The sequence below is a fragment of the Protopterus annectens genome, chromosome 8.part0, assembly GCF_019279795.1.
Source record: "Protopterus annectens isolate FY-2018-M chromosome 8.part0, PAN1.0, whole genome shotgun sequence".
Classification (NCBI taxonomy): domain Eukaryota; kingdom Metazoa; phylum Chordata; order Ceratodontiformes; family Protopteridae; genus Protopterus; species Protopterus annectens.
The window spans coordinates 1,445,205,402-1,445,224,387 of NC_056741.1; the positions used below are offsets into that span (position 1 = coordinate 1,445,205,402).

General features: G+C 41.4%; 1 protein-coding gene across 1 annotated transcript in view; it reads left to right on the top strand.

Annotated features, from left to right (window-relative positions):
• Window positions 1-18,986, top strand: part of LOC122808498 (involucrin-like) — a 145,725-nt gene that overhangs the window by 98,738 nt on the left and 28,001 nt on the right. Inside the window, exon 3 of the mRNA XM_044079453.1 lies at window positions 2,335-2,673. Within this exon, the coding sequence (XP_043935388.1) occupies window positions 2,335-2,673 (339 nt within the window). The remainder of the gene's footprint in view (window positions 1-2,334; window positions 2,674-18,986) is intronic.

Below are 18,986 nucleotides of genomic sequence, written 5' to 3' on the forward strand. Positions count from 1 at the left end.
TCAGTTTAAAAACTAGTTTCCTCTGTGGTACTTCTTATACCTCATCTGATACTCTTGTCAAGATTCCTGTGAATATGCTAAGCCACTGTCTGTGACTTAGGGTTCCCATGCATATGCATCACTCCTCCTTCATCTTCTGTTGCTGAACAATCAATTGAAGTTACACTGAAGAGTTGTGATGTCTGAAAGGTGTCTTATCTACATAATTGCTCCGTCTTCTGACTAAAGAGAATTTCTTTTAATCTTTCTCCTATAGGCAGTGTTTTTTGCCATGGACTGTTTGTACATTTGCTGGCTTGCCTGTGCTTTGAAGTTACAGCTCAGCTATTTAAAACCCAAACTTTTCCCTTTGCACCGTTTTCTTTTTATGAAGCCATAGTCCATCCCTGTGGTATGTATGAGTTGATGTTTGTGAATAATTCTACTAAGTATTGATATCACATTGGCTTTGTTGATATTCCTCTGCAAAATGGCCTTTCATGCTTGATCCCTGATGTAAGAATTAAATTTGTATGGTAATTGAAATGCAACAGTCACAGTTGCACAAAAAAATGACTGTGGTATAAAACATATTGTTAGAGGTAGTCTGATTTACCTAGCTTCTTGAGGAAATGCGTAAAATTTTGGATATCAGTGAATAGAAGAGCTTGTTGTGGCAGCCTGCAATGCAAAACAATACTGAGAGTGAGTTTGAACAGTATGCACACGGGAACAGTGTGAGTAGGCACTGCACAGCATGAAGGAAAGAATACATTAAGTTTCATCCAAAACAGCATAACACTAATGAATATGTGCACACAAAAGCAGTATTACCTACAGATGTAAGGACACATCAGTGGCATGCCTAAGGGATAGCAAGGCAGAAGATTGCAATTCTATGTAACACAAATATGAATGTTCTTTATGTTTAGAGTATTAATTTGCAGACGTAGCTAAATCGGTCAGTGTCCGAGATGAATTGTAATCTGTGTATGTTATAGGTATGTTTAGAGGAATACTTGGACACCTTTATATTAAGGATTGCTAAAAGCATTTTTATAATATGATTTACTGTGAAAGTGCTCTTCAGATGATAGGAGAGAGATGAAGGAACACTTTTACTGGTACACCAGGCAGACTGCAAGCAAATCTCTTTGATGTATATTGTCATGCAAAGAACCTTGCATGGTGGGAAAACTGATACTCTTGCTAGCTGAGTGTTGGAATATGGGAGGAGTAGCTTGAGAAGGAACTGAAGCAGGTCAGAGTTGAATGTCTATTAAAAGTCTGTTATCTCTGCTATGAGCTGATATTTCTGGAGCTTTGTTTTTCACACAATGTGTGACGCATAAGCAGGAAACACATTTGTAAGAGGCACTGTGTGACAGTAAATGATAGATTTACTTGGGTCACTCAGAATTAGCTGCTGTTCTCTGTTCCATTCTATGGGAATGGAACTGCCATGCAACAGTACAGCTATGGGCACTGTAATGTCAGAAACAGTGGACTTGTGGTGTATTAATGGGTAGATTTTTCTTTACAAGAAAACAAACTGTCATTGGGATGTCTGCCTCCAGGAGGGCATTTAGGGTTACAAATTTGTAGTGACTACTTCTATTTGGTACATACAGGTTTGCAAAAAACCAATTATAAGGAACAGTTAAATATATCCTTTTTTTTCCTGTAGTTGTCCTTTAAATAGTAGCCCATTAAGGACCTGTCTTCTCTTTTCTTGACAATGCGTTCCTCTCTTTCAAACTTCACATACCTAAATATGCATCCAACAGTCTAAAGTGACTCTTGTTATATATTTGGGGGCGTCATCTTTGTTCCGGATATGTTCCCACTACCTTTCATTCAGAAAGGAGAACATTTTAGCTAGTTGATCCTCATTCTGAGGTTAGAATACCTCTCAACTGTTCAGAATTTCACAGAAGGTCCAAAATTTATCCTCATATTTTTGGTCTGCTTCCCATCAAATTTGCAGTTTTATGACAAGTTATTGAGGAGTAAAGACACTAAATGACAGAGATTTGAAGCTTCGATTTCAAATCCTACAGACAGCGCATGCTAATGCAAATCTTTGTTTTATAAGAGCAATATTTAAAATCTGAAACTGATTTTGGGTCTTTGTCCTATCATTATTTCTGTCTTTGTCCAGACTTCTTCCAAGAGAAAGGTATGAGAATAGTGCATCCCCAGATCATCAGTGTTGCAGATGGATGCCTTTCCCATGTAATGGACGGGCTGCCATTTGTTCATTTTATTTATTTAAGGGAAATGCATGCATACAAGTTAAGCAGCAGTGCAGAGCTATTTGTTTTACTTATTTTGCTTTATTCTTATGTTTCCTAGGAAGATGTTTTTAGTTTGGAGAAATACATTAAACAACAATTTGCAGAACTGCACCAGTTTCTCCTAGACAAGGAACAACAACTCATCCAGCAGCTGAAGAATGCCGAAGCAAATACTCTGAAACGGATGGAAGGAAATCTCGAGTGCATTAAACAAGAGATCGTTACCTACCTTGTGACAGACTCTGATGGCAACTTGGAGGACAAGATTAAAGGAGAGGACAGCCTGAAAATAATGGAAGAAAATGTTAAATCTGTTGAAAATGATGCTGTGTCCATTAAGGGCATTAGTCACAGCAACATGGAGATCAGACAACAGGAACCTGTTGGTTTGCTAACAGTAAGCATACTTTTTATTTCTGTTTTTACTCTTTGGTTTAGAAAGTGGAATAATGTGACATGTGAGATAAAGATGCATTATTGATTTTTTTTTTTTATTTATTGAGTTTGTTGGCCAGTCAGAGCCCCCCATTCTCAATGGAGGTTTAAAGAGATCAGCTCCAGTAGATTAGTACAAAAACACACACAAAAAAAATCCAAAAATAGATGGAAATCGGTGATTCAGTTCTACACTGGATTTTTTTGTCATTCTTTAATGATGCAACAATACACCGCATTTTTCAATCAATATTTAATCATCAGTGAGAAAAAACAAGTAGCTTTGTTGTTAGGCATGCAGATTAGAGAGATCTTGCTTGGAAAATGGTACATTTCCCAGTATTGACAGTGGTGTTTGGAGGTGTGCAGTGACTGTATCAGTACTGATTTGCTATAGTGTCCTAGACTGTTCTAAGCTGAAATGCACCTAGAATAAGATTAGGATTACCATGAATAGAGAGTGTATGAGCTACATTTGAGTGGGCTACACTTTGGATGGTGGGGAGCACTTACAATTAAAATGCCTCAGTGTGTAAGATGCTTCCTTAAGAAGTTTATAAAGGAACTTATATTTATCTTGTGATGAAGCAGGATGTTGTTCCATGCCTTGAAGTGGTGATGAAATGTGAGTGACCGTGGTGGTTCTAACAGTGCTGGGGTGCAGAGAGGTTTCAAGTTCTGAGGAAGGGAGAAGATGGACATTTGTCAGATTTGTGCAGGGTGGAATGGGATACTCTGAGGGCTGTGTAAAGGTTTTCTTTTCCAAATTCAAACCAGTTGTTAGTCACTAGAACCAAGCAGTGGTATGTTGTAAGGGACTGGTTAGATACAAAAGAGGAGCTCCATGGTGAACCCCCTTAAGTTTACCAAAAGGTAGGAGTTTAGGTTAGTAGATTAATGAACAGTAGAATATTGATAACAGTACTGAGTCTAGATTTTGGTGTTAGGAAGTTTTTGATACAATAAGGGAAGACAGATTTAGCACTGAATTTGCATATAGCTGTGTTACTATGGTGGACAAATGTGAGTTGAGGTGAAGATGAGCACCAAGCAGTGTGAAGATGGAGACTATTTTCAGTTTGGTATGATTATTATCTTAGTTTGTAGAACTGCATCAATGGGGATTGGGGTTTGTTAACTAGGATAGAAAAGTTGCTAATCCAGTTTTGAACTTAGGTGAATGCATTAAGGAATGCATTTTTATTATTGTAGTGCTATTGAACATAAAGGGATGTTGTCTGCATATTGTATGCATTTAGCTGGATGACCATTAGAGTTATGACAGATGTGATACTGAGTAGTAGCCAAGGACAGAAGCTTTGGGCACACCTTGTTGTACAGGCCAGAAGAGTGAAATTTGGGTATGTAAACTGAATATAGTCAGTGAAGTAGCCTTTGTGCTAGTTTAAGGTCAGGTAAATGTAGATATAAGGAGGTTATGACTGTACATGTTGTGCGCTTTTGTTAAGTCTGTAACAACGGCATGTGTTAAGCTGTTGTCATTTAAGTTGTACTTTAACTTGATACAAGAAGTTAAGAGATGCTGTTTTTAATATCATGATCAGGGCAAAAGCCATGCTGACAGTCTGAGAAGTATTGCTGTAGTAAGGTGTTTTAGTAATTGAAGCTGTGTGCATGTTTTAATAATTTTTGAAATGGTTAAAGGACTGCAGTAGTTTGGTATTGACGAAGCTTCATTGAGGGGTTTCCTTTATGCAGTGGATTTTTTCCATTAAAATTTTATTATAATGCACATTTCCAAAGGAAAATGAAAAAAGGGTGTCTAAAACTAGAAGGGTAACGGATATAATTGTATAATAAAAGTCCCATTAGTAATAAATATAGGTTCACTGTTGATTCAGATATAATTGTGTAATAAAAGTCCCATTAGCAGTAAATATGGGTTCACTGTTGATTCAGATATAATTGTATAATAAAAGTCCCATTAGCAGTAAATATGGGTTCACTGTTGATTCAGATATAATTGTATAATAAAAGTCCCATTAGCAGTAAATATGGGTTCACTGTTGATTCAGATATAATTGTATAATAAAAGTCCCATTATCAGTAAATATAGGTACACTGTTGATTCAGATATAATTGTATAATAAAAGTCCCATTATCAATAACTATAGGTTCACTGTTGATTCCATCATTTAAACATGGATAACTCAGGCAGTGAATTAACTTCCCAGTTCTCTGGTATGAAACACTTCACCACTAAAGCTAAACAGTTTGTGTCCATGCAGCCTGAGGGAATATTTCTAATTCTGTCAAACACTGCACTATGGGTAAAGTTGATACAGTAGGGGTAAATTTGAAATGCCTTTGTGTAGTTGCGTTTATCCATTTTAAATGTATCCTTACAAAAACAAAAAAAATCTGAGGGCAGTTCCATCAACATGCATTAAAGCAACATCATAACTTAAGCATCAAACAGAATATCACTTGGTAGAGCAACGAATCCTGTATAAAAACTTGTACCGAACTGATGCATTCCTAATAGAGTAATGAATATTATAAATGTTCTTTAATGGTCTCTTCCACTTGGATTTTAAAGCAATCTGTCATTTTATTTTACCAGGATAAGTAGAATTAAAATGCATCTTGTGAGACAATTTGTATGCCACAGATGTTTCTTTTTAGCTAGAATGTCTTGCCTTCCATTACCCTTGTTAGCAGTTGAAAAGGCTTCCTGTGTTTTATGAGCCAAAGTAAGAATAAGCTCCCCTCTAGGAGTATTACGCTCACAGAGTTCAGCCAAAATTATTTGGGGAAGCTGTGGAATGATGCATCTAAGTGTAGAGAAAAGGTGTTGCTGTATGTTTCCATTGAATGTTTACATGTATTAATAAAGGTAAAATTGACTTGATATATGAAAAGTAATATTTAAAGTACATTCTTGAACTTTAAAGTAGTAACCAGATAATCTGTGTCTGAAAGTAACATTTGTAATAACTTTATAAATTGGTTTAACTAGATATGGATAGCTCTTTTGTATTTATGAAGGCTACAGTTTTGTAGCTTTCAGTATCTAGCATGGATAAAACCTCCTTGGGAGAAGGGGGAAATGGACACTGCCCGTGGAATCCTCTGGGTAACTGCCTCCCCATAAAAATCTGTTAATAACAAATTTCATTTGATTAGGCCATATGTTGAGGAGGTGTTACATTTTGTAGTCATAATATGATCAAGGGCAGCATAATCATCTAAACTATATTAACTCTTCCCAATAATGAACGTGTCTCCTAATTGATATGTTAAGTTTATTTTTATTTTATCAAGGAATGTATTAAAAAAATCTAATAAAATCTGATGTGCAGACTAGTATATTAAACATAAAAACTTAAGTATGAAATATTGGAATGGCTTTTCTATCATTTCAGGTCACTTGTAGATAGGCAAGGCATTGTAGTATTTCTGATTTGTTATAGATAATTATTTTTCCAACTACGCTAAATGCATTCACAAAAAACTGTTATTTTTTAATATCACACTCCTCATGATTACTCTATCATCATCATTAATGCACATCTCGTATTACCTGTACATTGTACAGAGTATCACTTGGTCTGTTATTCTAAGAGTGTATTAGTTCTGTTGTAAGCACTTGGGCTTTAGGCCAGTTATTTTACATTAAGAAGGTGTGGTCTGCACTCTTGTGGGAGGAGAGGGTAGAGTCTGCCCTTCTGAGCTGGAAGTTTCTGGTTAAAGGCTTATTGTGCCTGCTTATTTGAACTGTTTATTTCTGAAATTGATACGCCTTGTTTGCTGTAGCATAGACTAAATTCAGACCTGCTGAATCTATCTTTGTTTGTATAACTTGAGCACTAATCCAGACCATCTTTTTTGGAGAAGGTTCCCCTGCACCCTAGAGGCAGGAGTGTGCAGTTATAACTTGTCTGATCAAAGACTGCTGGAATGGGGCTCAGTTTTTAGCTTTTTATTGGTTAATTTGTTTAAATCGGTTTGCTCATTTGCTACTGTTATGTTAAAAAAAAAAAAAATACAGTTTATGCATCGCCACTTAGCTAGGGTTAAACTATTCCTGGCGCCATAAAGTCTGCTCTTCAAATTTTCCCTTAGAACTAGCCATTTTTTTAGTTTTAGCACTCAAATCTGTTTCTTTGGGCTCAGCACTTGTTCAGAACTCATTGTAAGCACTAAATAAGCTACAAATTACTACAGCACTCAACTTTCCTCACTTTTCTAGAGGAAAACAGTTTTTATTTATTTTATTTGTTTATTTTACATTTGTTAACCGGGTTAGTCTGGCTGAGCTTTTGGCTCATTTTCAGCAGAGACCAGGGGAGAAAAGCTCCTCAGTATTAGAAAACAATTTATTAAATTTTAGTAACATAGTAGTAACAATCAGCTATAGGATCTTCCAAGCAGAGACCTAGAGAGAAAACAAAGCTCCTCAGGCAATTCAATTATACAGAGTATTAATAATTGGAAGACAAGTATGTGAGAGTGCCTTCTGTGTGGAGTCTGCATGTCCTCCCCGTGGTCAAGTGGCCTTCGAAAGACATGCGTAAATGGGTGTGCCATCGCTGAAGGTTGGGTGTCGGGCTGGCAACTCGGCACCATAAAAATCTACTGCCAATCACTAGCGGACCGGAGTTCTGCTGTGGCAACCTCTAACCGGGAAAAGCCGAAAAGACAAACAACATTAATAATTGGCAGGCAAGTATGTGAGTTGTTACAAACAAGGTTTTAAACAATTAGCAGAAGAAAATGTGACTAGTTACAATATTATTTAAGCTGCTTAGAGCAAAATGAGTTAATAGTTTGGCAGATGCTTATTTAAAGTGGGTAGGAGCTAGTTGTATAGGAGTTTGAAAACAAGAAAGGAAAGTAAGAATGGGTAGTAGGAGATGTTGGGGAGGTAGAGTATAGGAGACGGACTAGACATGTAGGTTGTTTTGAGACTGTAAGAATTAAGAGTGGCTGGAGATAGAGGAAGGGAAGAGGTAGAAGAGGCAGGGGAATAGTGTTAGAGATACATTGAGTGAGGTGGTACAGTAGGTGAAAGGATGGTGGTTTCAGGGTGGTTGGCTACAGTGGCAAGACCACTTTATTTTTAGGTATTTCCTTGTGGCTAATTTGAAACTTTTGCTTTGCTGGAGGGATTTTATTTCCAAATGGAGTTGATTCCAGGATGTAGCTGGGTTATAGTTATAGAGAAGGCAGCCTATTTTGGTTTTGGGTTTGTAGGTGTCTAATAATTCTTGATTTGAGCTGCGTAGCATCCTAGCAGGGGAATGGGTGGCTGCAGTGGTGCAGCAGTTAGCATTGCCACCTCACAGCAAGAGGTTCTTCGGTTCGATCTTTGGCTGGGGTACCTTCTGTGCGGAGTCTGTATGTCCTCCCTGTGGTCGTGTGGGTTTCCTCCGGGTGCTCCGGTTTCCTCCCACATCCCAAAGACATGCTGTAGGTGAATTGAACACTCTAAATTGGCCCTAGGCATGAGTGCGTGCATGTGTGTGTGTGTGCCTTCTGTGGAAGGTTGGGCGCCGAGCTGGCAACTGAACACCGTAAAACTCCACTACCAATCATGAGCGGACAGGTGATCTGCTGTGGTGACTCCTAACTGGGAAAAGACGAAAGAAGAAGTGCATCCTAGCAGGGGAATATTTGGATATGATAGTGGAGAGGCTGGGGCAGAAGGAGGGTAGATAGAGGAAAGAGTGGATGGTTTGTAGTTGGTATAGTCGGTATAGTCGGAGAAGCTGAGGGAATTCTAGCCAGTCTAGTTACTGCAGTGCTAAGCAGTGGTGTGACTTGTAGGTTTGGTTAGCTGCAAATCTGGCAATCTTATTATAGGTAGTTTCAAGCTTGGAAATAAGTGTAGAATTTAGGTTTGTGAATATGTGGCAGCTGTACAGGAGTGTTGGGAGTAATAAAGCCTGGGAGAGAGTTATTCGGGCAGTGTTAGTTAAGTATTTCTTGCTACGGAAAAGGTGTCCAAGTTTCTGATGAGTTCTTTTTACCGAGTTAGGAACATGGAGATCAAACTTAAGCTGATCATCTATTGTTAACACCTAGCAATTTAGTACTAGATTCAGCTGAGATGATAGTGTTGCTGCAGGATAAGATGGTAAATGTACTTTTGAGTGTGGTGATGTTTTTAGGGAGTAAGAGTAGGAGCTTAGTTTTTTTTTTTATTAAGTATTAGTTTATCACTAAGCCAAGTCTCAGTGGTGTGGAAGGATGCCTGGGTAGTTGAGTGGAGGTCAGTTGGGTTGTCAGCAATGGTTATAACAGCTGAGTTATCAGCATATTGCACAAGAAATAACTGGGGACAAGAGGAGTAGAGCAAGTTGGTGAAAATATTAAAGAGTAGTGGTCCAAATGTGGACCCTTGAGGACTCCCATTTGTACAGTGAAAGGGGAAAATAGTGCAGAGAGCCATTTAACTGATTGCTGGCGGGTTGAGAGATAGCTGGAGAACCAGGAGATAGTAGGGGGGAGAGAAATGTAAGTTAGTGAGTTTATCTAGGAGTGGGTGAGAGACTGTGTCAAAGGCTTTAGAAAGCTGAAGGAATAGGCATTAGAGGTTTATTGTTATCATGAGCTAGGGAGACTATGTTGATGAATGATATGAGTGCAGTAGTTGTACTATGCTTGGGATGAAAACCATGCTGTGTGGGTGTGAGAAGGTTTTCCTAGCAGGTATTGCAGTACCTGCTTGTGAATGCATTTCTCCAGGATTTTGAGAGTGGAGAGAGTATGGCAATCGGTCTGAAGTTGGATATGTCTGAGGAGTTTCCCCCTTTGTGAATCGGTAGAGTAAAGAAATTCTTCCATACAGTGGGGACATAGGATATCAGAAATGGATCAGTTGATTAAGATGGATACAGGATAGGCAAGAGGTTCAGAGCAATCTGCAGGAAGTAAGAGGGTAGCTTGTCAACAGATGGTGAGCAAGGTTTAAGTTTAGAGAGTAATGACTTTACATAGTTAGTTGATACTGCTTTTAGACAGGAGGAGTTAGGAGAGTTTGGAAGAGGTATAGAGTTTGTGGGGGTGCTAGTGTTGTTTCTGGGGGGGGGATTTATTATGGAGGTGAATGAGTTTATAAAATGATTGTTAAATTTGTTGGCTATGTCTTCAGATGTTGCATTGGGACATGGGTTAGGAGTGGAAGGGTTTCCTGGATGAAGTGTCTGTTTAATAGATCTCCAGAATTGCTTTGGGTCTGATGTAAGAGTAGAGGGAGGATTGGCATAGAAGTTTATTTTGTCATAATGGATGATTTTTTTTTTTTATTTTATTTCTGAGTTCTTTATATTTCTGAAGAAAAGGTGTCCTAGTTTTAGTCCACATTTTCCAAATCCTTTCCTGGTCTTTCATGAGTGTTCTGGTAGATTTAGTGAGCCAAGGAGCAGTATTAGATTTGATTCTAGTCGTGCAAAGGGGAGCAAGGGAGTTAAGAATGTTTAGGAATGTAGTGTTGAAGGAGTGGACAGCTTCATCTAAAGGAAGAGTGGTGAGGTAAGACCAGTTAATTTTGGAGAGTTGGTGAAAGGAGCTAGGACAGACATGAGAAAGTGAGTGGGTGATAATAAATTTGTTAGGTTTGGTAAGGTGGGGAGTATGTCTGGTAAGTGTTATAGGGCAGTAGTCACTGAGGGCAATTGGAAGGGTTTGGGAGTTATGATAGTTCTGAGGGTGGGAGACCAATATCCAGTCTAGAAGAGAGCTAGGTAGCTGAGAATGTAGGTTGGGGTTGTGATTATCTACTCAAACCCATGTATGTTTATACAGAAGGTAGTGTTGGGAGCTTATATTGTAAGCCAATCAATATTTACATCTCCCAGTATAATTATTTCATTGTGGATGGTATGTGAGAGGTGAGATAGGATGTTCTCAAGTATGCTAATATTATCACCTGGGGGAATATAGATTGCTGCGCCAGTTATGGTGTTGAAACTGTTAAGTTTGAAGTTGGTCAGTAGAAGTTCATCTGGTGAGAAGGAGGGTAAGTCTAGTGTGGGACTGATTGGAGTAGCGTATACAGACTCCGCCTCCTTTTCTTTTAGGTCGATCTAATCTAAGGATATTATGCCCAGCAGGGATGATTTCAGTGTCCAGATGGTGTGGTTTTAACCATGTTTCTGTTAGGGTAACTATGTCAGGAGTATAGTTAGCTATCCAAGCATGGAGTTCTTGAACTTTATTTACAAGGCTCCTGACGTTGATAGAGTAGAAATGTACTTGTTTTTGTGGGTTGGAGGGGTTGGCAGGTTTAGATACAGGGGGGTTATTGTTCAGGGTAGTGTCTGTAGGGCCTTGGGTAGGATGAATGTCACCAGATAGAAGTAGAGGTTTGTAATGGGGTTTTAATTTGAGTAAGTAATTTTTTTTTTGTTTTAAAGGGGAGGGGGGAGATATTTTTATTTTAGGAATGGGTGTGTTGAGGGGAAGGGTGGAGGGACAAATTAGTAGATAGGGTTGTGGTGTAGTACTTGAGTTAAGAGTGGTGTTTGTGGGATGGAAATAAGGAGTAGGTAATTGTGAGTGACAGGAGGTGAGGTGATAGAGTATAGCGAGTAGAGAAGGTAAGAGTATAGTTTGAGTTGTAAGAGACATGTCACTTTATGGGATGTAGAACAGAGGATGAGAGGAAGGGGTGATTGTAAGGTATAGCAGTCTTTGATGGTGGATAGTAGGCAAGTGTGGGGAGGAGCAAAGAAGGGAGATAGTATTAGAACAGGAAGTAGAGGGGTGGGGGATTTGGGAGGAAGTGAGGGGGTGTAGTTGTATGGATAGGTATAAAGATAGTGATATGGGGGGTGGGAGGGGAGCGAAGTGAGCGAAGCGGGGCTACACCTTCCAGATAGAACTTAGCTAAAAAAAATAGTCCAGGGACACTTACTAGAGATGCTACACCTGGAGGGCTTTCATCTGCAATTAGAGCAAATATGACATCCAGGGTTTTTTAAAACCTTTGGTGTGTTGTACCTGAGCAATCACTTGGGGGGTGGGGGAAGGGAGGGAAACCATCAATTGGAATTTAAAGTAGCAGGGGAGAATCCAATGCACTCTGCTAACCTAGCTAATTATCAAAGGACAGCCAAGGAAATAAGGTAAACATACAGGCACCCTTGTTCAAGGACTGGAAGGTTTCTCCAAGAAAAACTATGTGTAAGAGTACACCACAGGTAGAAGTTGTATGCTGTTTACTAGTCTGCAATGGCAGATTTTATTCTCTTTTATATTTGTATTCCCCTATGCTCATTGTTTGCTGCACACAATGTAGCTAAAGATAAAAGCAGCTGGAGACTTTGCACCTCTGGTGTTTAGTGAAGAACAAGTATTGAGGAAGAGGGACTGAAGGCTATGACTATTGAGAGGGGATAAATACCTTAGCATACAACAAATTATCAACTGTGAAATGGATGAAAGGGGTGGGGGTGGGCTAAGAGGAAGAAGGTTTGCAGCTATTGCCCCTGGGGTATGCACTCTAGCTGACTGTAACAGATTTTAACAAGGCATAACAGCCGGCACCTACACTACACAAGTGGCAACAACAAGGTTCCTGGGGTTAAACCTGGGGCTGCAGTCTACCTTTGGATAACTGCTGGTTAGAGTTTTCTTTGCTTTTAGCTGGAGTGAGAAGATTCTTTGCTCACACAAGTGGGGGGGGGGGTGCGGACCCAAAGTGATCAGGTCCTCAGTGGCTACTACACAAGTGGCAACAACAAGGTTCCTGGAGTTAAACCTGAGACTGCAGTCTATTCTTGGATGATTGCTAGTTAGAGTTTTCTTTGCTTTTAGCTGGAGTGAGAGGATTCCTTGCTCACGCAAGTGGGGGGGGGGGCCCAAAGCGATCAGGTCCTCAGTGGCTTAGAGATGCTACACCTGGAGGGCTTTCAGCTGCAGTTGAAAACAGTTTTTAGTACTTCATAAATAAGCACCTATCCAGGCATGTCTAAGGGTCAGCTCCTGGTGTTTTCTCCTGTATATCTGATAAATCTGGGCATCTTGGGGCAATGCAGCAATTGCCTCATGTACACAGACAACCCTCTCCTCCTACCACCCAACACTACAACCTGTGAGAGATGCACTTATATAGTCAAACTGGAAGCAAAGCTCTCTTCACCCTAGACTGGACTAGACAGTCAAGAGGAGAAAGTAAACACTTGCACCACACCACACTCATCACATAGTCCCTCAAAACCTACACCACCAAAACGCACACATAGCAACACAAAACACACACCTACATTCATGGAGGCTGTCAATAAAAATATGCTCAAGCAACAGACACCTACAAAGCAGACACGCATGTAACCTCCACCCCCCAACACAACCCAAATGACACACAGCCCACAAACTCAGTGTGCCACTCAACCACAGCCCATAAGGCATAACAACGTACCCAGCACTCTAGTCTGGTGAGTGGAACATCAGTGTGCCTGACTATAGAGTCACCTATGACTAAACAAGAAGAAAGTTACTGTCAGCTGTCTGTCGGGTGACAGGATCCACCACATAACGCATGCACTCAGGTCACTCCACAACAAATACAAATATGACTCTGTCATTGTCCATGTTGGTGTGAATGATGTGAGACGTTCCTCCCTGGACTACATGAAAAGAAACATGGAGGAGCTCTCCAGTCTTGTAGCCCCGGCAGGTATGACCCTAGCCCTGAGTAGCATTCTGCCATCACCCAGAATGAAACCACAGTGCAAGGACAAAATGATTGACTTCAACAATTGGCTAAGCTTCTGATGTCATTCTAAAGGGATCCAGTATCTGTCTGCCTGGGATGACATGATCGACAGACCACGATGCTTTGCCAGATATGGCCTGCACCTGTCGCCCTTGGGATTCTGGATACTGGCCAAGGCTCTTGCCACCCCTATAGTGCCTTTTTTAGGCAAGGTTCAAATGACAAATTCACCACTGTAACAGGTACAAGCAAGCAAAATCTGAGGGTAATGCTACTCAATGCTAGAAGTCTAAACTCAAAATGCATTCACTCTTGGCACTCCTTAAAATGGAGAACATCGACATCTGTGTAGTGAGAGACCTGGTTCAAGGCTCCCGAGAGTACCCCTGCATTACCAGGCTATAATTCATACCACACCTTTCGGCCACCTAACCTGGACCAAAACACTAAAGGTGGAGGTGTGTCCATATTCATTAAGGATATCCACACCTCCAGGCTAGTTGCTTGACATAATGCATCCATGATTGTCCAAGTGCAACTACCTCTGGACAAGACCGCAAATCAAATTGTAACTTGCTACAGATCCCCCGCCATGCCCCAGGATTCCCACTCCTCATTTCTTGATACACTGGAAAATATTAGGGTACAACCCAACAACCTAGTAATGGGCGATTTTCAACTACCCCACCATTAACCGGCAAAGATACTCATGTACAAACTCTTTTTTTTGCTCAACGTTTTCTGGAATTCATAAATTTCAGTGCCTTTGATCAACTTATCCACACCCCCACCAGGGGTAGCAATATCCTAGACCTGGTCATTACCAACATGGGTAACCAGTGTTCCACACCAGAGATCAATTCCTCGTTGGTCAGATCCGACCACAAGCTAATCAGCCTGGACATCCACATCCCGACCCCCACCCCCCCATTAGAGAAACCGCCATAAAAAATTTCTCCAAAGCCAACTTCACGATTCTTAAGACAGAAGTGGCAAACTTCGCGACACCCATGCAGACGGACAATAGAGGTACGACTGCTGAATCCTACACAAATGCACTTTATAAGCACTTACACAAGTGCATGGATCGTGCTATCCCTAACAGAACCAAGTTGCTATCCTCCAAAAAAAGGAAGCCAATCTGGTGATCCCCTGCCATAAACAAACTCTACAACAGAAGAAAGAAACTGTTGCAAAAAAGAATAAAATCCCATGATTGGGTGACTCCCTGGTCAGTCTCGGTAAGAAGCTGAGATCCCTCATAAAATCCACCAAAGCTAGTTATGAAAACAAAATCGCCAGTGATTCTAAAGACAACCACAAAGCATTTTATAGCTATGTCAAGAATCTCAATGGCAATGCTCAGATCTGCTGTGACCTACAACAGAATGGCATTAAATATACTGATCCCAAGGATATTGCCAATATCCTGGCAGATCGATTCAGTGCAAACTCCCCCCCTCCCACCCCCTAAACGGCCCATCTCAATAGCAGAAGATTGCCAAATTCCGGTAATAATGGCCACACAGGTAAAAAACGCACTCTCCAAAGCTAAGAATACAGCATCCATGAGACCAGATGACATCCCGGGCTGTGTAACCCAGTAAGGAAACCTCCATAAAAGACTTCTCCAAAGCCAACTTCATGCTACTCAAGTTGGAAGTGACAAACTTCATGACACCCATGCAGACGAGAACTGAAAGTTCGACTGCTGAATCCTACACTAAGGCACTGTACAAGCACATCCACTCATGCATGAATCATGCCATCCCAAAAAGAACCAAGATGCTCTCCTACAAAAAAAGGAAGCCAATCTGGTGGTACCCTGCCATAAACAAACTTTACAACAAAAGGAAGAAACTGTTTCAGAAAGAGGACTATCCCAGTATGCAAAAAACTCCCTTAACAGCCTCCGTAAGAAGCTGAGATCCCTCATAAAATCCTCCAAAGCTAGTTACGAAAATAAAATTGCCAAAGATTCCAAAGACAACCACAAGGCATTCTATAACTGTCAAGAATCTAAATGGCAATGCTCAGATCTGCTGTGAGCTACAACAGAATTGCATTAAATATACTGATCCCAAGGATATTGCCAAACTCCCTTAACAGCCTCAGTAAGAAGCTGAGATCCCTCATAAAATCCTTCAAAGCTAGTTACGAAAATAAAATTGCCAAAGATTCCAAAGGCAACCACAAGGCATTCTATAACTGTCAAGAATCTAAATGGCAATGCTCAGATCTGCTCTGAGCTACAACAGAATTGCATTAAATATACTGATCCCAAGGATATTGCCAATATCCTGGAAGATCGATTCAGTGCCACCTTCACCCCCCTCTCACCCCCAAAACGGCCCATCTCAATACTGGAAGATTGCCAAATTTCGGTAATACTGGCCACACAGGTAAAAAACACGCACTCCAAAGCTAAGAATACAGCATCCATGTGACCATATGACATCCCGAGCTGTGTACTACATGAACTACAAAATGAACTGGCACCTCACCTAAGTGTCATGTTTAATCATAGCCTCACCTCAGGCTTTGTGCCCACTGAGTGGTGCGCAGCTACAGTTATCCCACTCCACAAGGGGGGAGCCTCCTTGGATCCCGGGAACTACCACCTCATCAGTCTGACAAGTGTGATCTGCAAGGCCATGGAACGTATTATCATGGAACTTATAAACAAAGACATAGGCAACCTTCAAACACTGGAACCCACCCAGTTTGGGTTCATGAAGGGCCGATCTTGTCTCCTAAACCTGATTGACTTCAAATCAGGCTCCAGAGCCATGGATGAGGGTAAGGCGGTCCACACAGCCTATCTGGGCCTCACCAAGGCCTTTGATACCACCCCCCACTCTGGAATCATAGATAAACTTACTAAGCTGGGCATTAATCCCTATGTCACTCGATGGGTTGCCAACTGGCTTACTGACCAAACCCACACTGTAAAAGTAGCTGACTCCAAATCTAGCTCCAGACAAGTGACAAGTGGAGTACCTCAGGGTTCAGTCCTGGGACTGCTCTTGTTTGCCATCTACTTCTCTGAAGTACAAGCCAACACTAAGGGACTCTGGCTAACAAAGTTCACAGATGACTGCAAACTGGGAGCCATTATTGAATCCCCAAATGATGTGGATACTCTACAAAAGGGCCTTACAGAAACAGATGCTTGGTGCCAGAGCCATGGGCTCAAGCTCAATGCCAAGAAATGTATAGTTATCCTCTTTGGGAAAAAACATGTACCAGTGAATTACCACATAGGTGGCAGTACACTAAACACTGAAAGTGTGATAAGAGACTTAGGGACACAGGTGGACAGTGGTCTCACCTTCGATAACCACATCACCACAATAGTCAGGAAATCCTTCTATGTGGCACATCTCATCACTAAGGACTTTTCATCCTGAGAAAAGGAGGTCATTGTCCCACTGTACTCATCCCTCATTAGACCCATTATAGAATACAACGTCCCATTTGGTATGTACCTCTCAAGACATCTGCAGCAACTGGAATGGCCACAGAAATACCTCACTAAAAGATTCACAGGCCTAAAGCAGATGCCCTATGATGACCGCCTTAAAATCTCCAGCTGTACTCTGTTGCATATCAACTACTCAGAGGCGATCTCTGCTTAACATACAAGGCCATGTCAAACCCAGAGCTGCTGGACATGCTACACTTAAAGAAATTGCTATCCATCAGAGCCACATGCTCCAGGGATCCAAACCTTGTCATCACAATAAACAAAACATGCTAGAGGGATAGGTTCCTGACCCAGAGACTCCCCAGACTCTGGAAAAGACTGCCCATACATGTCAAGCAGAGCACCTCTTTGGCCCTCTTCAAAAGGAACCTTGCCGATTGGATGGGAGAAAGGAAATTCACCCCGGGGATCATGACAGTCACCCTACTAGACAGGCGTCCAGGGAAGTAAATAATGAGGGAAGAAATAGCCAGAGAATTGCTATGGCTAGGCTTGTATTGGCCCTAGGGCCGATAGCCTAGTACCAACCTTTGACCCTATGAACCTGTGGCAACACTCAGATCTGCACTGAGTTACAGCAAAATGGCACGAAATATACCGAACTAACTGATATTGCCAACATCTTGGCAGATAGGTTCAGTTCTAACTTTACCCCCCCACACACATCTTAAAGGGCCCATATCTATACCAGAAGAATGCAAAGTTCCTGTAATCACAGCTGCCCAGGTAAAAAACACACTTTCCAAAGCCATGAACACAACATCCATGGGACCTGACAACATCCCAGGCTGTGTTCTACCTGAACTGGCACCCCACCTAAGCACCATGTTCAATCATAGCCTCACCTCAGGCTTTGTGCCCACTGAATGGCACACAGCAATGGTTATCCCACTTCACAAAGGGGGAGCCACCATGGATCCCGGGAACTACTGCCCCATTAGCCTAATGAGCCTGGTCTGCAAGGCCATGGAACATATCATCAAGGAACTTCTAAACAAAGACATTGGTAATCTCCAAATTCCGGACCCTACCCAGTTCGGGTTTGTAAAAGGCAGATCATGTCTCCTAAACCTGATTGACTTCTTTGAAGCAGTCACCAAAGCCGTAGACTAGGGTAAGGTGGTTCACACAGCCTAGCTAAATCTCACCAAGGCTTTTGACACCATCCCCTACTGTGGAATTATAGGTAAACTCACTAAACTAGGTAAAAATCCCTATGTCACAAGATGGGTTACCAACTGGCTCACTGACAGAACCCACACTGTGAAAGTAGAAGACTCCAAATCCAACTTCAGACCAGTGACAAGTGGAGTACCACAGGGTTCAGTCCAGGGTCCTCTCCTGTTTGGTATCTACTTTTCTGAAGTACAGGCTAACACAGAAGGTCTTTGGCTGATGAAGTTCGCAGATGACTGCAAGTTAGGAGCCATAACTGAAACTTGTAACAATGTGGACATCCTACCAAAGGGCCTCACTGAGACAGATGTCTGGTGTCAAAGCCATGGCCTCAAACGCAGTGCCAAAAAATGCATTGTCATTCCCTTTGGTAAAAACTCTGTACCCATGAGCTACCACATAGGTGGTAGTCTACTTAACACCAAAAGTGTGATAAAAGACCTTGGGACACAGGTAGACATTAGTCTCTCCTTTGATAATCACATCACCACAACAGTCAGGAAATCCTTCTATGTGGCACACCTCATCACAAAAGGTTTCTCAGCCAGGAAAAAAGAGGTCATTGTTCCCCTCTACAATGGGTCTAATGAGTGACGAGTAGAGTACAACTCCCCTTTTGGTATGTACCTCACAAGACCTCTACAACAACTGGAAAGGCTGCAGAAATACCTCACAAAAAGGATGACTAGCCTCAAACAGATGCCCTACGCAGGCCGTCTCAAAAAAACTCCAGCTTTACTCCGTCACATATCGCCTGCTCTGAGGCGATCTCTGCCTAACATACAAAGCTATGTCAAACCCAGAGCTGTTGGGCATGCTCCACTTAAAGAAATCTCAATCCTTCCAAGCTACACACTCTAGGGACCTAAACCTTGTCACCACAATAAACAGAACATGCTGGAGGGATAGATTCCTGTCCGAGAGACTT